Here is a 26,141-nt window from a genome sequence, read left to right as displayed (position 1 = left end):
CGGTCTCTGCCATTTCACTGTGATCCGAGCATAGAGAGAGAGAGACGTGACAAGCGCTAGGGACAGTGGTCAAGAAGCCTTTAATTGTGGAATATTGGATAGGGAAAGTGCAGGGACAGTGTAGGGAGATTGTAGGGAGAGTTTTTACACACTGTAGGGTGAGCATAGGGAGACTGCAGGGACAGTGCATCCATAGGAGACAGCCCACTTTGCATCAATCAAGCAGGAAATCTGCCTAATTTAATTGTTGTACAGGGTATGCATCTTTTTTTTAACTACACAGCTTTGTGATTCAAGAGTCTGTGGATGAAAAGTTAGATGACAAACATTACTAAACTTAGATACTGCAAAATTTTGGCTATGTTCACACTAGCTTCATAGCTATGTGAGAGATCTCTCATAAATCCAATTCACAGGGTGCAAACAGATCAATGGCTGCATGTCGCATTTATTCCTGCAGTGAAAAGTGGTTGAAATGCTGACCAAACCCCCAGGAGGTAATAACACCAATGTAAAGCCTTAGAAACATCTGAACAGAATCTTTACCTCATGAGGCGGCGATATTTTCTAGTATAGCACTCACAATTATCTTTATTTTCATTTCTCGTAATGTTATACTTGACCACAATTAGTTTTGCTCCAATCCCAGGGTTACAAAATGATACTGCATGAAACCATGATGTTCAACAAATACAATAACATGGATGTGATTAGTATTAAAATTATAGATTTTCTAATTTTACTCAAAGGCTACGGGCACCTTTAGAGTCTATTATCATTGATTTTATGCACTTTGAGCTAAAAAAATAAATAATATATTTTCTTGATTAAATATTTTGCACTTTCTGTTGCTTCTGCAGCTTCTGTGGTTCACAGTACATAGCAGCCGCAGAAGGCCGTTCTGTGATAAATCCATCAGACCTGCTATCTGATGTCTCGTTTTCCATTTTGCTTTCTGATGAATATTCCTGAATGATGATTTAAGCCTGGATCAATTATGATTTGGGCATAACTTAGCATGGAGGATCAGCTTAAGTTTGCACCTTTTGTTTTTTTTATGCTGTTCTCTCCATTAGTACGAAGTAAATAAATAATGGGGCTTAGTTGGAGGAGTCGGGCCAGTCGGAGCCTGACAGATTTACTATAATTGACACCAGAAATTTGATATTTTTTGGCACATGGAGTGCCAGAAGATGTACCTCCTAATAAATTTTGCACATCTTACTTCAGTGTACTTCTTATGACTGGCTGTATTAGGACGGGCCGTTTCTTTCTGCTCATTATTGGAGGACTGAAGGATGAACTTCCAAAAATCACTCGCAACGTTACATGATGGAAAACCCATTAAAGCTTAATTTCTGTAGGATGAATCTGTAATGGCAGTGAGACAAAAAGGATTTAACCATGACAGATACACTCACTTTACTGCAAATATCTGATCTTCTATCTCCAGTGTTCCGAGCTTTTTATATACAGCGTGCATAAACTTGTCCCCTTGGTAAGCCGTTCCTCTGCCATCCACTGATGCCACGATGATGTCCTCAGAACTTGCCAAGTACGTTCGCCAGCTAATGGAAAATGTGTGATGCACCTCCTGACTGGAAGGTCCGCCGTACCTGAAAGAGACAGACATTAGAAGCTGTCAGCAGAAGCATGATTGCCGATAGGTTTGTAAACTCAGTAGCATATTATTGTTGCTAAATCAAAATGAAGTATTTTATGCCAAATAAAGAAAAACAAAAAGCAGCACACAAAGTAAAAAATAGGTGAAGTCCATCTGAAGATCACAGACTTTGATCCAGCAGTGAAATTGTTGAAATAAGAGCCAGCACTCCAATTGCAGAGAAAAACGGACTCCTTTATCCACCAATGCTTCTGCAACTTTTCAGCTTAACTCAGTAGAGCCTTTATGCCATATTTCCTGTTTTGGACCTTAAAAGGGATTTGATGACCTGTCCTCAGAATAGGTCATCAATATCAAATTGGAGGGGGTCTGATACTCTCAACATCAGATGTTTTGGGCAGCCACAGCACTGGAATCTATACAGTGTATGAAGTGGAAGCAGACGTGTAGTTTCACTTGAATGGTAGCTCACCTGCAGTATCCATTACACAGTGTAGAGAGCTGTCTGCTTGCAGCTCCATGCACTCTATGATTTCTGCCCAGGGGCGGATTGGCCATAGACCTTACAGGGAAATTTCCAGGTGGGTCGATGCCCAGAGGGCCGCCTGAGCCCTTCTCAAGGCCGGCCAGTGAAAGTTTTTGGGGATGTATTTTGTGCTGCTAGCAATATTTTCTGATGGACAGTGGTATTTGGCTCCGTTGGGGTGGTATAATATGCTGCAATATGGAATTGCTGGCCCTGCCTTCCATTTATTTGGACCCAACTACAAAACGGGGCCACTTTTAGTATTTTTTCCAGGCCCACTTTGAGTTCCCAGTCCATCCCTGTTTCTGCCCAAAATAGCTGATCAATAGAGGGGCTAGGTGTCAGACCCCCACCAATCTGATACTGATGACTAGAGATGAGCGAATAAATTTGATTCGTGCTTCGTGGTAGCGAATCGATTTAACCTGAAATAGTGTAAAAAACAAAAAATAATTTACATAATTTACCTCCTCCATTTGCTCACGACAGGCCAGCCGCCATCTTGATTGAATATCTCGGCCAAAATCCCGTGCGTGACTGGCCGGCGTGAAGCGGCAGATCTTAAAGCAAGATGGCAGTGGCCTGCCCGTCGCGAGCAAATGGGGGTGGTAAGTTTGATTTCATTTTTTTAATGTTAATTTTACACTGCTTTTACACTCAGATGCCGCGATCATGTATGAATGCGGCATCTTAGGGGAACAATGATGGAGGGGGGCGGCGCTATCGCAGCTCCCTGTCATTGCACAGACAAAAGGAACTTTGTGACGAAGTAATTTGTCACGGAGCAAACTTTTTTGTAAAATTCAGCGATGCAGCCGAATCAAATTTTCTAAAACTTCGCTCATCTCTACTGATGACCTATCCTGAGGATAATCCTTTAAGCATTTGTCATAGACTTCTGCCAAACGGGTCTTAAAGTTTTGTATCTACAAAACCTTCTATAGGTTCAGTTTCACATTTAAAGATTACCTGTCACCATTCCCATGCAATAATAACCCTGGGGCATGTTTTCAAATAACTGTGTGTGGTTCCGTTCCTCTGTTATTGCTAACAGAAATGTATTAATGAATCTGCAGCTGGGTGTTACCATTGGGGGTGCACAGTCTCACATTGGCTGCACTGACTGAACACTGTCAGATTGTGCACCCCCCCCCCCCCACTAGTAACACCCACCAGTTGCAGATTCATTAATAAACGTCTAGTAGGAGCAACACAATATAGAGATATATGAAAAGACTATTTAGAATTGCTATTGTACGCGGAATAAAATTATGTAGCAGAATACATGTCAGGAGAAGTAACACGTCCGCTTTAACCTGTAATATCAACAATATCAGATGTATAGCTGATACTTTTATCAGTGTGCTTGATTCCAAAATTCTGGTTGAGGAAGATGGTGGGAGGTTTGAGATCCCCTTATATCTTAGCATAGATTATATTGCCTTCTCCAGTTTCTGTATTCAGATTGCTATTCCTAGTGGCTGCTAGGTTTTTGATCCACTTGAAAAACATGAATTTAATGTCAAAATAAAGTTATCATTTTTATAACAAACTTTATATAGCATGATTACATCACTGAGAAGTTCAAACTTTTTTTTCCCAGAACATTAAAAGAAGATCTTCCCTGAGAAAATAGTAGCTCATCTGTGTTTGGTTCGTTTTCAGATGTTCTTGCTAGCTTTTTAGCAGTAATACTCCCTCTGGAGGGATTAGTAACTAGAGAGTGAGACCATGCCAGCCTACCATGCCCTGCAACTGCCTGCTGTCTGTGTAGTGAAGACTGTGAGTTGAGAGTTAAAGAACATCTGTCAGCAGGTTTGTACCTATGAAACTGGCTGACCTGTTACATGTGTACTTGGCAGCTGAAGACATCTGTGTCCGTCCCATGTTCCTATGTGCCCGCATTGCTGAGAAAAATGATGTTTTAATATATGCAAATAATCCTCTAGGAGCAACGGGGGTGTTGCCATTACACCTAGAGGCTCCACTTTCTCTGCAACTACCGCACCCTCTGCACTTTGATTGAAACAGCCATACAGTTGTCACGGCTGAGGGTGGGGGAAACCCTCAGCCGTGCAATGTCAACAATAAAGGGTAGCTGCTCGACCAGGACAGGAAACAGGGAGCAGGTCACCTCCTAATGCATCCCTAAATCTGACCCTGACTCTTAGCTGTATGAGCCAACCCTGATGGTAGGAGGGCTCATACTCCGTAACCTAGGGTCCCTACTAGCCCTCAGGTTAGCCCTGGAACTAGGAGCAGGGTAAGACGACCTGTTCCTCCTAGGCATGGATGAACAGGAGTCTCACTGGCCAAGCTGCAAGGAATGGGGAACATATACAGCAGATGGCAATGGCAGGTAGTGAAACTAGTACAACACCTACCTGCCACAGACACACAGACTAGAACCCTTGCAGAAGTGCTAATGTCCACACCAAACACAAAAGGACACAGCACTCCCACAAAGCACACAGGAACCCAGAAACCATAAGCTGCAATAAACATAGAGACACTACTAGATATATAATAAGATAAGAACATCTATGTCTAAACATTACTTATGACCACAAGGGTGGCCCTCACTGGGCAGATGGTATATGAGACCAGGAGGATGACTCCAGCAAACACCATAGCCCAAGTAGCCACACCCACACACAGACACACCCCTTGTTCACTCACTAGGAAGGGAATTAACCCTTCCAACACCAGGCAAGGGAAGAAAGCCACTTAAAGGGAAAGTGTACACACAAACATTACACTCCACCTGTTAACGCCGGCAACGGCATGCGAGGCAACCATGTCCTGGGAAGCAGCCAAAAGGCCGAGACACTGCCACCACATGCACAAAACACCACACATTGCCACGGGCAACCGCAAGTGAAGGAAAGTGTCCCAACACACACCATAGGCCGTGACAACAGTAAAAACATAATCACACCTGGCCTTGTCAATCAAAGTGCAGAGGGTGCGGCAGTTGCAGAGAAAGTGCAGCCTCTAGTTACAAAGCAACACACCCTTTTCTCCTAGAGGCTCATTTGCATATATTAAAACATAATTTTTCTCAGCAATGCGGGCACATATGAACATGAGACCAACACAGATGACTTCAGCTGCCAAGTTCACATGGAACAGGTCAGCCAGTTTCATAGGTACAAATCTGCTGACAGATGCCCTTTAAATCTAAGCTTAAGTGGGGTAATGGGTGGAGGTTAGAGGACACACCCATAAGTTTCTAACCCTCTTACACCCTTTATTCTTAAGGACCCTGTAGCTAACACATAGTGTGCGTCCATCATACATACGTACATTCTTATGCATAAATCCTGTCTCAAAGGAATTGCATCCTTGCTATGAACAGTAGAGATGAGCGAATCGAAGTTGACAAAGTGGAATTCGATCCGAATTCTGTATTCACTGAAGAAAATAAACTGTCAGATGAAATGCAGAATGTAAAAGTAAATTCCCCATTAAAAGTGCCCTGTCTGACCCAGGAAGAAATAAAGCGGCATCTAAAAAAGGTTAAAATAGACGAATCGCCAGGACCAGATGGCACACACCCCCGTATCCTAAGGATTGGCGCATAGCAAATGTGATGCCAATATTCAAAAAGGGTCCAAACACAGAGCCCAGAAACTATAGGCCGGTAAGTTTAACATCCGTCATGGGTAAACTGTTTGAAGGTTTTCTAAGAGATGCTATCTTGGAGCACCTCAATGAAAATAAGCAAATAATGCCATATCAGCAAGGCTTCATGAGGGATCGGTCATGTCCAACTAATTTAATCAGTTTCTATGAGGAGGTAAGTTGAAAGTGGCGAATCAATGTTTGTCGTATATCTGGACTTCTCCAAAGCATTTGACACTGTACCACATAAAAGGTTAGTATATAAAATGAGAATTCTCGGACTGGGAGAAAATGTCTGTATGTGGGTAAGTAACTGGCTCAGTAATAGAAAACAGAGGATGGTTATTAATGGTACACACTCAGATTGGGTCACTGTCACTAGTGGGGTACCTCAGTGGTCAGTACTGTGCCCTATCCTCTTCAATATATTTATTAATTATCTTGTAGAAGGCTTGCACAGTAAAATATAAATTTTTGCAGATGACACTAAACTGTGTCAAGTAATTGACACGGAAGAGGACAGTATACTACTACAGAGGGATCTGGATAGATTGGAGGTATGGGCAGAGAAGTGGCAGATGAGGTTTAACACTGACAAATGTAAGGTTATGCACATGGGTAGGAATAATGCAAGTCACCCGTACATACTAAATGGTAAAACACTGGGTTAGGCCTCATGCACACGACCGTTTTTTTTTAAGGTCCGCAAAAACGGGGTCCGTAGGTCCGTGATCCGTGTCCGTTTTTTCTTCCGTGGGTCTTCCTTGATTTTTGGAGGATCCACGGACATAAAGAAAAATTCGTTTTGGTGTCCGCCTGGCCGTGCGGAGCCAAACGGATCCGTCCTGACTTACAATGCAAGTCAATGGGGACGGATCCGTTTGACGTTGACACAATATGGTGCAATTGCAAACGGATCCGTCCCCCATTGACTTTCAATGTAAATTCAGGAGTTAATATACCATAGGATCGGAGTTTTCTCCAATCCGATGGTATATTTTAACTTGAAGCGTCCCCATCACCATGGGAACGCCTCTATGTTAGAATATACCATCGGATTTGAGTTAGATCGTCAAAACTCAGATCCGACAGTATATTCTAACACAGAGGCGTTCGCATAGTGATGGGGATGCTTCAAGTTAGAATATAGTAAGAACTGTGTACATGACTGCCCCATGCTGCCTGGCAGCACCCGATCTCTTACAGGGGCTGTGATCAGCACAATTAACCCCTCAGGTGCGACCCCCTCCCTCCCTCCCCAGTATTATATTCATTGGTGGCCAGTGCAGCCTACCCTCTCCCCCCCACCTAATTAAAATCACCTTCCCCCATCATTGGTGGCAAGTGCGGCCTCCCCTCTCCCCCCCCCCCTGATTAAAATCACCCCCCCATCATTGGTGGCCAGTGCGGCCTCCCCTCTCCCCCCCTAATTAAAATCACCTTCCCCCATCATTGGTGGCAGCGGAGAGTTCCGATCGGAGTCCCAGTTTAATCGCTGGGGCTCCGATCGGTAACCATGGCAACCAGGATGCTACTGCCGTCCTGGTTGCCATGGTTACTTAGCAATTTTAGAAGCATTATACTTACCTTCGCTGTCTGTGACCGGCCGGGCGCTCCTCCTACTGGTAAGTGAAAGGTCTGTGCGGCGCATTGCCTAAAGCACAGACCTGTCACTTAGTAGGAGGAGCGCCCGGCCGATCACAGACATCGCAGGTAAGTATAATGCTTCTAACCATGGTTGCCATGGTTACCGATCGGAGCCCCAGCGATTAAACTGGGACTCCGATTGGAACTCTCCGCTGCCACCAATGATGGGGGAAGGTGATTTTAATTAGGCGGGGGAGAGGGGAGGCCGCACTGGCCACCAATGATGGGGGAAGGTGATTTTAATTAGGTGGGGGGGAGAGGGTAGGCCGCACTGGCCACCAATGAGTTAAATACAGGGGAGGGAGGGGGGCCGCACTGGCCACCAATGAGTTAAATACAAGGGAGGGGGGTCTTCCCCCTCCTGCCTGGCAGCACCTGATCTCTTACAGGGGGCTATGATGCGCACAATTAACCTCTCAGGCACCTGAGGGGTTAATTGTGCGGATCACAGCCACCTGTAAGAGATCAGGTGCTGTCAGGCAGCAGGGGGCAGTCATGTACAAAGTTCTTAGTATATTCTAACTTGAAGCGTCCCCATCACCATGGGAACGCCTCTGTGTTAGAATATACTGTCGGATTAGAGTGAAAACTCAGCTCTGAAAAAGCTTTTATGCAGACGGATCAGCGGATCCGTCTGTGTGAAAGTAGCCTACGGCCACGGATCACGGACGCGGATGACAAACTTGTGTGCATCCGTGTTTTTTCACGGACCCATTGACTTGAATGGGTCAGTGAAACGTTGTCTGTCAAAAAAATAGAACAGGTCATATTTTTTTGACGGACGGGAAACACGGATCACGGGCCGCGGATGAACAACGGGGCATTTTCCAAGTTTTCAACGGACCCATTGAAAGTCAATGGGTCCGCAGAAAATCACGGAAAACAGAACAACGGCCACGGATGCACACAACGGTGTGTGCATGAGGCCTAACACTGACATGGAAAAGGACCTAGGAATTTGAGTGAACAGCAAACTAAGCTGTAAAAAACAGTGTCAGGCAGCTGCTTCCAAGGCCAATAAGATAATGGATTGCATGAAAACGGCATAGATGCCCGTGATGAGAACATAGTCCTATCACTTTACAAATCACTGGTCAGACCACACATGGAGTACTGTGTACAGTTCTGGTCTCCTGTGAACAAGGCAGACATAGCAGAGCTGGAGATGGTTCAGAGGAGGGCAACTAAAGTAATAACTGGAATGAGGGAACTACAGTACCCTGAAAGATTATCAAAATTAGGGTTATTCACTTTAGAAAAAAGATGACTGAGGGGAGATCTAATTACTATGTATAAATATGTCAGGGGTCAGTACAGAGATCTCTCCCATCATCTATTTATCCCCAGGACTATGACTGTGACGAGGGGACATCCTCTGCGTCTGGAGGAAAGAAGGATTGTACACAAACATAGAAGAGGATTCTTTACGGTAAGAGCAGTGAGACTATGGAACTCACTGCCTGAGGAGGTGGTGATGGTGAGTTCACAAAATGTTTTCAAGAGGGGCCTGGATGTATTTCTGGAGTGTTATAATATTACAGGCTATAGCTACTAGAGAGGGGTCATTGATCCAGGGAGATATCTGATTGCCTGAATGGAGTCGGGAAGGAATTTTGGGGAAAATTGGCTTCTACCTCACAGTTTTTTTTTTGCCTTCCTCTGGATCAACTTGCAGGATAACAGGCTGAACTGGATGGACAAATGTATTTTTTTGGCCTTATATACTATGTTACTATGTTAGGAATAGGGGTGAGCTGCTAAATTTACCAATTAAGTATTATATTATGTGGGCTCAGCTCCACTATACAGCGAGGACGAGCTACTAGAGGACAGTCAGCAGCTCCTGGCCAGCCAAGATGTGGAGGAGACATTTACTGCTTCCTCTGGTAGGCGGGCAAGTAGTGATGAGGAGAGTGGTGTGGGGGGTGGTGTTGCGAGCAGTCAGGCTCCTGACCCAGAGACCGTTGAGTAGGACATCAGTAAGTCGCTAGCATGGCCGGGAGTCAGCAGGGTGGCATCAGTGGGAAGTCGACAGCCAAACATGCCCAGGGTAGACCACCCGCTTCGCAGGAGCCTACCTGCCCGGAAATTAGTGGTGCAGGGGTTCACGGAAGCAGCGGTGGTAGCAGTCAGTCAGTGCAGAGTGTTGGGGGTAAAATGACCTACTCTGTGGTGTGGCAGTTTTTTGTTAGGCCGCTGGATTTGGTGAACATCGCCATTAGTATAATCTTTGGGCAGAAGGTGAAGCGTAGCCAGGGTGCCAATGTTGACACCACGGCCCTGCGTCAACATATGCAGCGTCACCATAAAGTGGCCTGGGAGAACCATGGCTCCGATGTGGTGGTCCAGCCTTCCGCAGCAACCGCTTCATCACCCAGTGGAACGCACCTGATTTCAGGCAGTCAAGGCTCCACCACCTCAGCTGAAGGGAGCCGTCTGTCCTTCCCATCATCTGCTGGTCCTGATGCTCCTGTCCTCCTCCTACTACTCCTCGTCAGTCATTCCGTCAGCAATCGATCACCGAAGCAATTGACACAACAGTATGCGCGCACTCATCCAACAGCGCAGAAGCTAAATGTGCTCCTGGCCAAGTTGCTGGTGCTGCAGTCGATCCCTTTTCAAGTGGTTGATCTCTGCACCTTTCAGAGAACTGATGGCTTGTGCCAAGCCGAGGTGGAGAGTCCGAAGGCATCATTTATTTGCCAAAAAGGCAGTACCAGCCCTGCACACGTATGTAGAACAGAAGGTGGGCCAGTCTTTGAGCCTGTCTGTGTCTGCCAAAGTGCATGGCAGTGCTGACGTGTGGAGCTGTAACTACGGTCAGGGACAATACATGTCCTTTACGGCCCACTGGGTGATTGTGGTTCCTGCACAGCCACACCAGCAAGTTGTCCAGGTGTCGCCGTTTCTGCCTCCACGTTTTTATGTCATTGGTCCTGAGACAATATCCGCCTCTTCCTCATCATCCTCCACCGTGTCCTCAGCCTCCACTACAGGGACAATTCACACTGCCCCTCCAGCATACCACATGTGCAGGGCACGGCAGTGTCACGCTGTTCTGCACCTCATTTGCCTGGGTGAACTGAGTTACACAGGGGAAGAACTGCTCCATGTCCTTCATCAAGAAATCAAATCCCGGCTTTCTCTGCGACAACTCAAAATCGGAACCATGGTGACCAACAACGGGAAGAACATGGTGTTGGCACTGCATCAAGGAGGGCTAAGCCATGCGCCCTGCATGGCACACATGTTCAATCTGGTTGTCAAGTGGTTCCTGAAGTCTCCCACCCATCGGCAAGACATCCTAAAAATGGCCAGGAAACTTTGCATGCACTTCAGCCACTCGTACACCACAAAGCACACCCTCCTTGAGCTGCAGCGGCAGAACGGCATCCCCCAAAATAGGCTGATATGCGACATTTCCACCAGTTGGAATTCCACCCTCCATATGTTGGACCGACTATACGAACAGAGAAAGGCCATAAACAATATCTTGATGATCCAAGCAGATAGGAGTACTCCCCTGTGTAACTTCGATGTCAGCCAGTGGCCGCTCATACCCGTGACACCTGCTGTTTGCTCAGGTCCTTTGAGGAGGTCACGTTATTTGTCAGTCGCCAAGACTATGGGATGAACAACATCATTCCACTGCCTTATGTCCTGGAAAAGATGCTGGCAAATCCGGCTGGTCAGGGGACTGGAGACGTGGCGCTTAGATCTCATGGTCACATGAGCCCTGTGGGGACTGAACTGGAGGAGGAGAAGGGCATTGGAGCACAAGCAATGTGTAGGGAAATGGGTGGTTTTTACACACAGGTGACAGGAGTAGAAGATCAGGAGCAGCCAGAGGAGCTACAGGGCGAAGAGGAAGACGAGGCAGAGGACCCAGACACACCGTGGCAGTATGCAGTGGAGATGAAAGCAGGGAGTCCCTCCGAGTCACTTGCACAAATGGCCCGATGCATGCTCGCTTGCATAGTGACAGCCGAATTGTCACCATTCCGCAGAGGGATGACTTCTGGCTCTCCACCTTGTTGGACCCTCCCTACTGGTCCAAAATGGGGGCCTTTTACATCCGCTGAGAGGGAGGACAAACTGAACTACTATAGAGGCATCCTATGTAGTCAAATGGCCACTGCCCATCTGCGCCATCGTCCATCCTCTCACAGGTCTGACCGAGGGGGGCCCTCTGTGCTCACATTCCTCCTCTATGGCAGGGTGGGGGGTAGAAGCAGTTTCAGCTCCATCAGCAGCAACTTGAATCTAGAGTCGCTGGTGAGCAGCTTTCTTCACCCGCCTAGTGAAGAAACTACTCACCAGCAGCAGCAGCAGCTAGACCTGGAGTAGGACCTGAACTAGCAGGTGGTGGTATATTTGGACAGCACCCTGCCACCCCACATTAAAGATCTGGGCAGCCAAACTGGATTTGCCCTGGAAAAGCTGTCTTGCCCAGCCAGTAGTGTGGCATCAGAGCGAGTGTTTAGTGCGGCGGGGGCCATATTTACCACAAGAAGAACTCGCCTGTCCACCCAAAATGTGGAGAGACTGACCTTTGTGAAGATGAATCAGGCGTGGATCAGCCAGGATTTCCACCCACCAATGCCTGATGCATCAGACTAAATCATCCACGGTGCCACACCAACACTTTGACAAAAGAGACCGGTTTCCTGTGGCTACCTGCCTCAGCTACTATTCTGATGCTGTCACCCGCCTGATGCCACACCTCTGATGCCAATTGCTCCTTGTTTCACCCACCTTCTTCAGCTGGTACTGCTATTGCCACCCACCTCTCCTGTAGTGTGGCCTCCTGATGCTGCTGCTGCCACCTCCACACTCTTTCATTGTGCCACTCTGTGGTCTCCTCATGCTGCTGCCACCTCCACACTGTCATTGTGCCACTCTGTGGCCTCCTCTTGATGCTGCTGCCACCTCCAGACTCTGTCATTGGGCTACTCTGTGGTCTCCTCATGCTGCTTCCACCTCACCACTATGTCATAGGGCCTTTCTGTGGACTTCTCATGCTGTTCACACCCTCCTCACTTCATGACTGGGCCACTATTTTGCCTTTCGGCCTGGCTAACATCATCATTTATTTGACCCTTCTTTTGATCTGTCAGAAGGAAGGAAAAATGAGACGCACAACGGATCCTGTCTATGTAACAGCTGTAAGGCCTGCATGACATGGTCCCTATTTTGCATCACAATTGGCTTATGATTTGGTAGCCAAAAGCAGGAGTGGGTACAAAACACAGAAAACATGCAAATATTCCATTCACGTGTCATCTCTGTTTTGGATCCACTCCTGGTTTTTTGGCTTTAGTAATACTGATGGATTGCTGACCAAATGCTGACCAAGTGAAGGTGGATGCTCCACAGACAGGATCTGTTTTTTGAGGGGTTATTGTTCTGACAGTTCAGAGGAAGGGCAAAATAATCAGTGACGTCAACACATACTTACTGGTGACACCCTCTCCACTCTGTCGAGCGGCTCTACTTGTATAAGCGTTTAATAGAACAGGTTCTTTAGACATCTATGTGGAATCAGCTAATGACTGTGTAAAAGCAGTGGGCTTCTTCTTGACGTTAACATTGACCTGTAAGGCTGAGTTCACACTTGAGATATTTGGTCAGTTTTGGCCCCGTAACTGCCTAAATAAGTAAAGTGTGGAGTGATTCTAAGAGCGACGCCTGTCATCTGCATGTCATACTGACTCACAGTATTGCTTCACTACCACAGCAGACTCCCTATGCGTGTTACTGCAAGGCAGAGTGTTCTACACCACTATAAAGGCTCTCTCAAGCCAGGAAATAGTTGTTTTTAACGCGATTCACCACAAAAAAAATTCTGATAAAACCGATTATTTTTTGGGGAGAATTCGGCAAACCGGCCAAATCTAATTTTTGAGAAATTCGCTTATCTCTAATGAACATCAATAAAACTGCCTTTTCATTTTTCCAATGCAATGAAGAAAATAAATCCTGAATTCTTTGTGTTACGACAGGTCGACAGGTAACAAGAACTTTTCCCTTGACCAATTTTTAACACCAGAGGTACAGTAAGTATTTAACGTCTAAAACTAATGATTGATTAATTACTTACACATAGAGAAGAAAGGGATACTTCCTTGATTTATCAAAGCGAGGAGGTAAAGTCATCTTGTACCAGAACGCTGGGAAAAAAAAAAAAAAAAAAAGTATCATTTTAGCTAAAATAAAAAACAATTGTAACAGACAAATGTCAGATAAAGTTCTAGATCTTGAATGTGTGTATGGAATTTAGCATACAATGTACTTAACATGCATTCCTATTCTTTCTCTCTTCGTTTACATTAGAAAGCCTCAGCAATCGCAAAACATAAAATACTAACTATCTAGAATAGAGTCACTGTAAGGCCTTGACTCTATGACTTGAGTAAGATGCTCCTCATTCTGCCATATGCATTTTATGTTCTAAATGGGCAGCGGCTTATATCCCTTGCCAATAAAAAGGATTGGGCATGTTGAAAGACAACAAAAATCCTTGCTTCTCCCAAGATTTGCATCTGGGTAAACTTAAGAAACTCTTATATACTGTACATTAGATGGACAGCCGATCCCAAAATCTTCAGGTGTGACTGACATTAGTCTAATGTGTAAACCTAGCTTTCGGCTGGGTGTCTGGACACCGGATCCTCCTGGTAGAATGAAGGGGGATCATGCATACAGTAGTTTCAGATATTCTTTGATTTCGGAAAACTGACAATCAGCCATATATATTTTAGGTAATAATCGTACCCTAAAATAGTTTAATAACTGGTTCGGTCTATAGCACCACCTAGCGGTCACTGCAGAAAGAGTATGTGCATATAGCGGAGGTTTACGTTCTTAGTTTTAATAGTTTCCTTCCTTTCTCCCAGAGATGTATCAATGCACTGCAGCTAGAAAACTGACGCTCTTGGAAAATGATAAAATCTGTTTATCAATGTCTATAAACAGAATATTCTCTATATTTGAAATAACCAATGAAAATATTATCTCGGTGAATTGATAACCAGGTAAATATAAGGACGATAAAGAAGGAGCTCCTACTCATTCCATTCTGTTTAATGTTCCCAATTTTCTCAGTCGGCATCTGTACCGGTAGAAGACTGGATTCCAGTTTTTGGTTGTCCTGTAGTATCTGAAGTTCTAAACCAAATGTCACAATAAGTATTTAAATCATTCAGATAATGCAAAAACGTATATAGATAATTAGCCAATCAGTAACCTCACATAAGAAATGCAATAGTTGTACCTTTATCTGTAGTGCCATTGTGAATTGTATGTATGGGAAGCCCTGGACCTGCAAAATAAAAGAAATGAAATCGTTATCCTAAGACAATTATTTTCAACTCCGTTTATTACGGCGGACAGTTTGAAGCTCTTACCATAACAGCTGAGGGTGTAGTACTTAGCATTGGTGCTAAACCTGGCATAATAATACTGGCACCGCTCCTTCCTTAAAGTGCAGGTAAGGCATTGCTTTTCTTGACGGTTTCCTTGCAGTGAGATGCTGCAATGTAATTAGAATTTTTGTACAGAATAGTTATAATTGCATACATAGAATGATACATAGAAAACCCATTGTGAAATACGGTATTATGGCGTGTTAAGGTAATAGCGGAAGGTCCTCCATTAAGAACTTACATCTAGACTTTGTAAACATAAGAGCAGCAAGTTTTTGCAGAAGAACAGCCATCTCTTTGGAGGACCTGACATACTCATGCATTACACAGAGAGCTCATTGGTGTTAATGAGAACTGTGTAATACTTCATATGCCCTGTGGTGGCACTGCAGATAAATTAAACACTTGCTACCAGGTTCCCCTGCAAATCACAGGTGACCGGTGGAGGTCCAAACAGCAGGACATCCGCAATCAACTTATTTTCAGGGGACTCCCCAAGCAGAAAGATTTTAATAATATGTGCACTTGCAATCCAGTAAATGTTTTTTTTTTTTTAAAAAGGCGAATACTGGAGAAGATATTACCGATAAACATTCCTCCTTCCGGGAAATCCTTCAAATTCATTACTTGTGTAATATCTGTAAAACAAAGAAAATCACTTAATCATCTGCTATGTAAAATACCAGGGGACATTAAGTATTAAGACTGGCACTAGATAGATTATTATAGCCATCGGGGCAGATTGGCCATTGGCCTACAGGGAAATGCCCTCAAGGCTGCCAGCTGGGTACACAATGATCTGATTCTCTCCTACGCCAGCAGCTGTAGGTGCCCTCTTAAATTCAACTGCATTGACATCTTCTGGACAGTGATACAGTTCAATACTGTGGCGCAGGTGGCAGTATTTTGTGCTGCACTGCGGTATATTGCTCCGCACTATGGTATTGCTGTCCCTGCCTAATTATTTGTAATTACCCCGCCTTCCCTCAATTTGGACCCACCTGCAACATGGGGCCACAGTTATGTTTTTTTCCCAGGGCCACTTCTAGTTCCCAATCCGCCCCTGATAGCCATTGTGCTATTCAATAAAATGTATCTGTACAGCGCCACCTGCTGCGTGTTCTTTTTCTAATTTCTCTGTCCATCTCATAGAGGGGGTCACATATGCTAAGTTTCATCCAACCAGAGGCAGCAGAAAGGAGCTGCTAGCTTGAAATAAATGTAGCAGGGCAGTTGGAGCAAGGAATGTGGAGATCTCTGGATCCATGTGAGGTACAGGGCTGGCTCTAGCTTTGTTAGAAAGATATTCTCATGTACTATATGATGTCTGATTTTCCCGCATGGGAAGGTCTGAAATGATGAAACGCACAGACATCCCGAAAGGAATCTTATGGGACCAGAACAGAGAGATGGAGGGCACCAGGTATGTTGACTCTACATACATCATGTCTAGTCTGATTTTAGGTTTAGACTGGATGGTAGCTTTAAGTGCAAAACTAACAGGATTTCTAGATTAACTTATACAAGATTAAAGGAATTTGTACTTTATTGAAATGCACAGCATAACCAACAGAATAAATATTTATGGCACACTTACATAGCTTTGTCTGTAATGTACAATATAAAAATCACTTCCCAACGTCCTTTCGTAATCTGGATAGCATTATCCTAAAAAAAAAAAATACATGGAAATTGTAAGATCGCCCGATGAAGGCCCCCCGGCTCGCGGCGCAGGCACAGGTAAGGACTTACCTGTGCCTCGCCGAACTTGTGATTTAAGATGGCAGCCAGCATGTGTTCGCGGGCGAACACGGCGAACTGGCCATCACTGTTGACCACTGCAGCCAATCAGATTAAAGTTCTAATTTTTCAGATGGCTTTTGGAAAATAAAATATGTAAGCACGTTGGTTGCTATGGGCAAATGCTCCACTTTTCCTTTGCAACATTTTAATAAACTTTGCAACCTTATTGTCAATGAACCAGTGAAGGGGTTTCTCACTTTAGACATTTCTGGCACATCTCACCTCTGGGATTCCCCTCATGCTTGTCCTCAAAAGTCATGGTGGTCATACCCTATGAACATGCCATAAATGCCTAAGAGGGACAACCCCTCCATCAATGTTACAATCATATCTGAAATGTTTTAATACCCAAATACTCTAATATAAAAATAAAAATAAAAAATATTACAGAATATTTTTTGTTAAATGGTTTTCCAGGTTAAGGATATTAATGGTTGATCCTTAGGATATCAGATCGGTGGTATCCAGCTCTTGTTACCCTGCTGATGACATTTGTGTCTGAGTTCTGTGGCCTCTTCATTGTTTACATGGGTCCATCGACCAACATGTCATCTACTTAGTAGTGGTGGTGCATGATATTGTAATCTAGTGATCAGGACAAAGCTTCCATACCCTGAACCACTGCTACATAGATGGTGTGCAGGAAGACAATAAAGAAGCCGCAGCGCTGACCTGACTGCCATGGCCCCTACAAACAGCTGATCACTGGGGGAGCCGAGAGGAAGACCCCACCGTTCTGATATTGATGGCCTATCCTAAGGACATACTGTCATTATCCTGAACCGGGAAAACCCTTTTAAAGTAATGTCATCTGGCATCGGGTGGTATACAGTAGACCGTGCAGTACGAATTCAGGTAATAGGTATAAGCAGTGCCACGTACCGTGGTGTCATTGATATAATGGATATGTTTATAGCCATCCCGGTCACTGAGGATTTGGTAATAGGATATACTGTCTGATGTGAACGTCGGGAGAGACGGGAAAAACTGGAAAAGACAATTCATGACAAAGGTGAATGACTGCAAAAAGACAGAAACACAATAAGGGTCCATTCACACGTCCGCAAAATGGGTCCGCATCCGTACTGCAATTTTTAATGGGGCCGGAAAGTGCTGTCCGCATCCGCATTTGCGGATCCGCACTTCCGTATCCGCACTTCCGTATCCGCATAAAATAGAACATGTTTTATTCTTGTCCGCAATTGCGGACAAGAAAATACATTTTCTATGAGAGTGTCGGCGATGTGCGGTCCGCAAAATGTGGAATGCACATTGCCAGTGTCCGTGTTTTGCGGATCCAAAAGACACATCCGGACGTGTGAATGGACCCTAAGAGACAGGAGACAGTTCAGGGTAACTGTCGTATAACTGAGGAATGGGTTAGAAACTGACAGTGAATTCAGGCTGTAGGCAATCAGATCTGTATTAGTTAAAGGGGTATTCCTACAAAAAAACAATTATCTGGATAGGCGATAAATGCTAAACTGGTGGAAGTCCAGCTGCTGGGACCAACATTGAAGGCAAGTACAGGGGACTCCCGGTTAGTAGGAGTTTGAATGGAGCCGAACTGCATGCGCTGCTACATACTGTATATCTTGTGGTAAAAAATGCTTCTTTCTAACTTGAGCTTTATTTAAGATTTTTAGATTTGGTTTTACTGTATTCCACCATTTTCTATAAAATGGAATGCATAACACTATGCATTAACCTCTTTCTGCCTGTGTTACAAATACATAGTGCAGGAAGACAAGGAGTTAAAATAGCCGCGTGCTTTAGATAACCACGTGATTTCAATGGGCGCCTTGTAAAGCTTCATTTCTGTGATTGCAGTGATTAAAGGGTTTGTCCACTCCTGCCTATCCTCAGGCTGGAGTTGATCAGGTTTCCGACAACAGTTCCAGCACAGGAAGCAGACAGCTCTGACTACTTTGCAGGGAATTGAGCTCATCACTGCAGCGCTGCTCCTTTTGAAGTCAATGGGACCGATGCAGCAGTCCATTACAAAGTAGTCGGAGCTGTCTGCTTCCAGGAGCTATTGTCGAACAGCTGATCGGTGGGAGTTGGACCTCCACTATCCAGAGGATAGGCCATCACTTAATAAAAGGTGAACAAACCCTTTAAGAGAGCTCAATATCTCCTTATGTGGCACCCTTAGGCACTATGACCCAAGTGCGAGTGCATTCCATAGGTATAGCTCTTTCCTTCACCTTTCCATGTCTCTGGGCATTTCACAGAGAATGTAGGAGAATCACCCAGATCCAGATATATATGACATCTACCTTGATTTCAATTATTTTTCTCTTGAAAGGATTAAGAACGCTAATGAGCTAATTAACAAAGCAAGGTAACTTTAGATACCAAACATAGGGTGAAGCTTCCGGATTAGCTCGTTGCTGTACATACATCTCCAAATGCAAGTAATTAGAAATACATATATTAGCATATATTATGGCAGAACAAGGCAAAGAGCAGTAATCTAGAATAATTTTAATAAGTCAGCTACAGAGATGAGGTCTCATCTCTCCTTATTTCAAGAATATTCTGTATTAAGATGCGATCGTCTTCCACTTAAATAGCGAAATGAGTAAGTACGGCGCAGATGTTCATTTAGTAGATGTGCTTCTATTCGCAGCATAAAAGTGTCATGAGTCAAGACATTCCCAACGCCAAATGATCAATTTACTTGAACAAAGTGCATTCTAACATAGCTATAATTAAGTTTATGTCTGGTACCGCTGTTCAAACAAATCATTAGACTAGTATTTGCAAATTGCACTAATTAGCGTAAAAATGTCCCCTCAGCACGTAGCGGCTACAAACAGACAGCAATTATATCTGAATGATGAATGAATGCGTGAACCAAAAACTAACAATTGGCATAAAAGATATAGTGTCAATAACAGGAAAGAGATGCACAACCTCCTCATTGGCTAAGGTTCAGATGTAGCAATCATTAACTTGACATGTAATGCGTTAAATACCCTACGAATTAACGTGTTAACTGTCAGGTTAATGTTTTCTACATTTGTATAAGGGATATATTAGGAGCGGTTATTGGTTAGCGGTTATCATCGAGTTTGCCCTGATGCAGCACTTTCCTCTTTATGGTGTACAATGTAGTTCTCGAATAATACAATCAAATCCTACAACGTGCAAATAACACAGTCCAATCAATAAACTATGGAATGAATGTGCCACAAAAGGTTGCTTGATCGGAGATGCAGACTTCAGGTACCCAGGTCATCAAGGTCAGCCCCCCCCCTTCCTTCCCCTTTAGTAACATCAGAAGTTGCAGCATAGTTCTCAGACTGCTAAGGATGGCCCTGGTTAATGGTACTTGGTAAATGGCAAGTAATATGGTAACCCAATGTGTGACCGTAGAAAGCAGGCTTTCACTAAATTTCTTGGGGATCAGTTTTTTAGCCTCATCCCCTTTGTTGGCCGTCATCTTTTACATGAGCGTTAACATATCACCAGGTAAACCGCTTTGGCGATGACACCAGTTGCAGAGTTTTCCTGTCTGAGATGGTCTTTTTGTTAATAAAGCTATGGCCGACATTGGTGAGCAGGCATGGGGCTGGTTTGGGGATTTTGGTAACGAGATCGTTCCCCAGAGTCTAATTACAACTTATGGATAAATATCTGTCAAAGAACAAATACATGTCCCATATTGATAGATAATAAGGTGACATAAAGTTACATATAATGATACTATTTAATAAATATTGAATGAAAAGATACATACCACGCCGATCCAGCCTGTTTTACTTGCTTCAACATGTTGACGATTCTAAAGAGAGAGCAGGAAAAAAAATAAAACTGGATTAAATACTGTACATCCACAGGATCTATGGTTAGGCATCTTCTTGTAGGCCCTTTAGTGTATACTGAAGGCTATTTACAGATAGATAGATAGACATATTTAATACAGCAATATGTGATTCCAGGTAATAAAAATAATAATAAAAAAATATATATATACACATCAAGTACCTTTGGACAAATCCACGTACTTGACCTCTCCTCATAGTCACATATTGATATGATTGATATGTTCTGTATTCTTGTCACCCACTGTACGCTGACCCTCTCATCCAGTATCCATGTCACCCAGCTGAAGCAGTATTCACTGTGAACAGAACACTGTTAGTTAACAGCCCGTGATCTGTATCGGCTTATCTCACAACATAATCTCAGCAAGAAGTAATTAATATTAAATGTAGATGTTTATTATAATAATAGTGCTAATGAACATTTAATGACTCAGCAGTCGGAGCACATGTCAGCTTTCTGGTGGCTAAAGAAATTTTTGGGTGTTCTATTGAATCTATGATCCTCGCCCACAGGGGTCCATAGAACACTGAGCATCACAGTGAAGACCTGCTCTCCTGACATTTCTGTTTCAGTAAATATTTGCATTTCCTATGAAATCACATTTCTGGATCCTCTGTGCTTATTAGGCCTCATGCACACGACCGTTGTGTGCATCCGCGGCCGTTGTTCTGTTTTCCGTTTTTTTTCGCGGCCCCATTGACTTTTAATGGGTCCGTGGAAAAATCGGAAAATGCACCGTTTTGCAGCCGCAGGCAGCAGGGGGCAGTCATGTACACAGTTCTTTTAGTATATTCTAACCTGAAGCGTCCCCATCACCATGGGAACGCCTCTGTGTTAGAATATACTGTCGGATCTGAGTTTCACGATCTAAGTCAAATCCGATGGTATATTCTAACATAGAGGCGTTCCCATGGTGATGGGGACGCTTCAAGTTAAAATATACCATCGGATTGTAGAAAACTCCGATCCTATGGTATATTAATAGGGACTCCTGACTTTACATTGAAAGTCAATGGGGGACGGATCCATTTGCAATTGCACCATATTGTGTCAACGTCAAACGGATCCGTCCCCATTGACTTGCATTGTAAGTCAGGACGGATCTGTTTGGCTCCGCACGGCCAGGTGGACACCAAAACGACTTTTTTTTCATGTCCGTGGATCCTCCAAAAATGAAGGAAGACCCACAGAGAAAAAACGGTCACGGATCACGGAACTACGGAAATCCGTTTTGCGGACCGCAAAAAAAACGGTTGTGTGCATGAGGCCTTAGGCTCATGCACACGAGAGCGGTCCGTGGTAACCCGGCCGGGATTCCTGCTGACAGCAGGAGCGCACGGCGTCATTGGTTGCTATGACGCCGTCCGCTCCTGCTGTCAGAATGAATCCCAGCCGGGGCACCACGGACCGCTCTTGGCCGTGGAACACGGCCGTGTGCATGAGGCCTTAGTCTGTGTTCAGTAGTTATTTGTTAAAACTGTAAGTTGACAACTGTTGCCTTTCCTCTTGTCAATAGTTTTGTCTCTACAGAGTGTTAACACAGATTGGACAGTTATAGATTGGGGAGGGACATGTGCCCAGGTAGTCACACCTAATTGTCCATTTATTCTTAAATATCTAACGGGAATAACAGAGGATCGGCACAATGCACAATAAGTTTCATTGTAAACTCATATTCGGTGTCCTGTGTAAATGGGCCATAAGTGCATAATCGATCTTTATACATATCATGTGAAGATAGATATGAGATATATAGCTAGATAGATAAATAATAGATATGTGATAGATGATAGATAGATAGATAGATAGATAGATAGATAGATAGATAGATAGATAGATAGATAGATAGATAATAGATAGATAAAAGATATGTGATAGATGATAGATAGATAGATAGATAGATAGATAGATAGATAGATAGATAGATAGATAGATAGATAGATAAAAGATATGTGATAGATGATAGATAGATAGATAGATAGATAGATAGATAGATAGATAGATAGATAGATAGATAGATAGATATTATTTATTTCATATTTTCTTTCATTACCTGGAAGAAATCAGAGCGGGCACAGGCACTTGGATTTTGTCATATGGTGGATCATCAACCTTTACAATGAAAACTTTGACTGCTGGGTTTTTCGCTCCTGCCTTTTAAAGAGAGAAATACTGTGTAGGTATCTATACCACTTGAGGCTCAGTTCTGCCTGACGTAACGTAAAGCATGTATTCTGTATACTGTATTTTCCCCACTAGCCCATTTTCCAATCTGGACATGCTTGCAGCACCTGTTTCACAAAAACACAGAAAAACGGCAGCTGCACCTCCTCCTCCTCTCTAGTCTCTATTTATTGTATTACACTAGACTTTTTTGAGAACATTTAGAGAGTGAAACTGTCTCATTAACATTATCAATATTACAAAATATCATATTTATAATATATAAAATTTTGTGCTTGTGAACTCATTTCTCACCTTTGGATATGGTATTTTAACAGTTTTTGGATACTGGTCTTCACCATAGAGAGAGTACTCTATTAATGGCACATCTTTATCATTAAACTGGACATAGGCAATAAATTTGGCATTTGGAGACCACCAGATAGCATACTTAGATCCGAGCATTTCCTCTAAAATAAAAAATAAAAATTTTCATTTTTTTTTACCAGAATTAATATTAAATACCATATACTAGGGACACCATTAGAGATGAGCTAATTTTTTGAAATCTGTTTTGGGTCTGATTCTAACAAATCAGTCGGAAGATTCAATACAGATAAGTTCAACCTGAATTGAAAGTGTTCAAATTAGCCTGAAAATGTGTGCATGACTCTCTGAGGTCTCTTGTCGATATCATTCTCACATGTAACGCAAATACACCATTAGTCAGAGTGACATATATAACTATGGGTAAAAGCATTGTTGATGGTGTTGGAGCCTGTTGGATTCTGTACTAAATAGAATAAAATTCTGTACTAAATATTCACTATTGGACACAGTCTGTGGCAAATTATATGCCGCCAGTGACTCTGGAAAATATGCTTATTGCACACTTATTAACTGTAGCAACTTTGCAACAGGTTCTTGGAGAAAGGAGTAATTGTGCAACCTCCCTGGCAAAAATATATGCAGCCGGTGACCCTGCAAAATACGCTTATTGTAGACATATTAACTGCAGAAGCTTTGAAACAGGTTCTTGGGGGGGGGGAAGGCTGGCTCCAACACATGTCACTATAAGAACCTAAACTGGATTGTTTTGTGTGTCCCATTGCTGTGTCTGTGACAGCAACATCAATGGTTAAGCTCAGAATGGCGTCTCTGCTTGGCACCTAACATAGCGCCTAATAGACAAGTTAATATCCTCCCTCCTAAATGGCTGTGAGGCTGACTGCAAGGCATTAAAGGCCAGCCTACACTAGCCAGGCCCTGTCCAGGGTCACGTGATCCTCCGTCTTCATCTTCCCTGCCCTGGTTCTCTCACTAGTGTACTGAATTTCATATATAAAATGGAGGGTGCCGTTTTGCGTGATTTGTCGGAAGCGGCAAAACTTTGGCTTTATTTGGAAGGAGAATTTTTGGGAAAATCGTAGTCAATCCGATTGATTTAGAATCGATTTGCTCATCTCTACTAATAATATATTCTTTACTAGATGTCAACTACTATGGGTCTATTACAAGGCCTGCCCTCTGTAATCTTGTAAAGTATTCCAAGTGCCTTGATGCATCACATACACAGTTCCAAAACATTATACAAACAGCACATATACAACACAAAAGCCACCAACAGTATCCATAGATTGTCTACATAGTATACAGTGGTAACCTACATGACACCTCACACCGCGCAATACCTATATCTTGTTGCAATTTAAATATCCAAATATCCTAGGGTCGATCAGGATGGCCGGATCATTATTTATGCCAGTTCAGTCTCAACCATAGTCAATTGTAAAGCATAATATAGGAAAGCATAAAATAAAAAAAATTTACAAGGGGGGATGTGCTGCCAACAAACGACAGTTTTAGGTGGTGCATAAAAGATGCAATCATGCCACATTTTTCATGTTTCTTGGGTTATCCGCTGACCCTTTACAGGGTGCAATTATCAGGAACAAACTTCCATAGGAACTTTCTTGGCCCAATCCTTAGCTGGTGAAAAAGGCCAACTCCCATGAAGTAGAAAAGAAAGACATTGCTCACCTTCGTAGACCCAGTCGGGAATTCCATTAAATATTTCATTTTCTTTCCCATCATTTGTTAGTTGAATAGATGATTGTCCAGGTTCATGTCTTAAGTAAATATTATTATCCACAACATATATCTAAAACAATATATAAAAAATAATTAGGGACAGTGCTAGGACAGTAGGACACTAGGGACAGTGCTAGGAAAGACTTTACAACTTCTATTTTGCTGTATAGAATCATTCCACAGTATTGAACCACACTGAATGAGTACTACACGTCCCATTAATTTAAAAGTTTATAATCTTTATTCAAAAATCACAGTATAAACATAATTTCACACATATAACACATTGCATATAATTCTAATAATAAATAGTAGATGTATCCAATAATTTACAAGACCTATACTTAATATTAATCTACCTCTTACAAGGAGAATCAATCAGTGGTAAATACCGTAACAGGAGGTGGGGGCTCTAAAACCAATAGTACGCTAAGCCTGGTGTGAACTAACACTCACTATATGTAACGCTCAGCATGAGGTTGATGGCTCCCCTATTCCAAGTTGGCAATCGGGATAACAAAGTCAAGTACAAAAAGATCCCAAAAAGAAAACCAGAGACTAAGTTAAGAACATACCGGTAAGGGTCAGGATAGGTGTGTGTGATCTCCACAGTATTGCAGCAGAACAGGGTTCAGTAGGGGAGGTTACAGCCTGGGCAACAGGAACAATCCTATTACACCTTGCTGCACTGACTGCAGATTTAAATTGCCATTATACAGCTCTGTAATTCCAGCAAACCGTTCTTGTTTTTGGGGTGCAAGTGCTGTTTGATACAGCCAATAACAGGGTTTATTACAAGGAAATATTTCCACATCTTATTTGCCCTTGTGCGGTGCAGTTATATGTTCAAAAGCATTTTTTGGCTTTTAGTGAGAACGAGCTACTAGAGAACAGTCAGCAGCTACTGGCCAGCTAAGATGTGGAGGAGACATCCGCCGCTTCCTCCGGTAGGCAGGCAAGTAGTGATGAGGAGAGTGGCGCTGGTGTTGCAAGTGGTCAGTGACGTGTAGACAGTACTTGATGATGATGATGTAGCTGATAGCACTTTGGAGCCGGGTGAATTAGGGGCTTTATCATCATCGGGAGAAGAGGGTGGCAGCTTGTCCGTGAGGCAGCAGCAGAGCCAGCAAGTCGCTAGCATGGCTGGGAGTCAGCAGAGTGGCAGCACTGGGAGGTCGGGAGCCAAACGTGCCCCGGGTAGACCACCCGCTTCGCAGGAGCCTACCTGCCCGGAAAGTAGTAGTGCAGGGGTTCACGGAAGCAGCAGGGGTAGTAGTCAGTCAGTGCGGAGTGTTGGGGGTAAAATCACCTACTCGGCGGTGTGGCAAATTTTTGTTCAGCCGTCGGATTTGGTGAACATGGCCATTTGTATAATCTGTGGGCAGAAGGTGAAGCGTGGCCAGGG

At 43.6% G+C, this 26,141-nt stretch overlaps 1 protein-coding gene across 1 annotated transcript in view; it reads right to left on the bottom strand.

The window, feature by feature from the left end:
• Positions 1-26,141, bottom strand: part of LOC121007728 (prolyl endopeptidase FAP-like) — a 154,594-nt gene that overhangs the window by 49,773 nt on the left and 78,680 nt on the right. Inside the window, exons 8-20 of the mRNA XM_040439869.1 lie at positions 24,686-24,806; positions 22,961-23,115; positions 22,536-22,636; positions 20,642-20,777; positions 20,394-20,438; positions 17,531-17,635; positions 16,443-16,513; positions 15,430-15,483; positions 14,828-14,952; positions 14,695-14,742; positions 14,490-14,588; positions 13,522-13,591; positions 1,422-1,616 (exon numbers count right to left, since the gene is read on the bottom strand). Coding sequence (XP_040295803.1) covers positions 1,422-1,616; positions 13,522-13,591; positions 14,490-14,588; positions 14,695-14,742; positions 14,828-14,952; positions 15,430-15,483; positions 16,443-16,513; positions 17,531-17,635; positions 20,394-20,438; positions 20,642-20,777; positions 22,536-22,636; positions 22,961-23,115; positions 24,686-24,806 — 1,325 coding nt within the window. The remainder of the gene's footprint in view (positions 1-1,421; positions 1,617-13,521; positions 13,592-14,489; positions 14,589-14,694; positions 14,743-14,827; positions 14,953-15,429; positions 15,484-16,442; positions 16,514-17,530; positions 17,636-20,393; positions 20,439-20,641; positions 20,778-22,535; positions 22,637-22,960; positions 23,116-24,685; positions 24,807-26,141) is intronic.

The sequence above is a fragment of the Bufo bufo genome, chromosome 7 (genome assembly GCF_905171765.1).
Source record: "Bufo bufo chromosome 7, aBufBuf1.1, whole genome shotgun sequence".
NCBI classification, from domain to species: domain Eukaryota; kingdom Metazoa; phylum Chordata; class Amphibia; order Anura; family Bufonidae; genus Bufo; species Bufo bufo.
The sequence above is the reverse complement of the archived record's forward strand: the minus strand, read 5'-3'. Positions and strand labels throughout refer to the sequence as shown.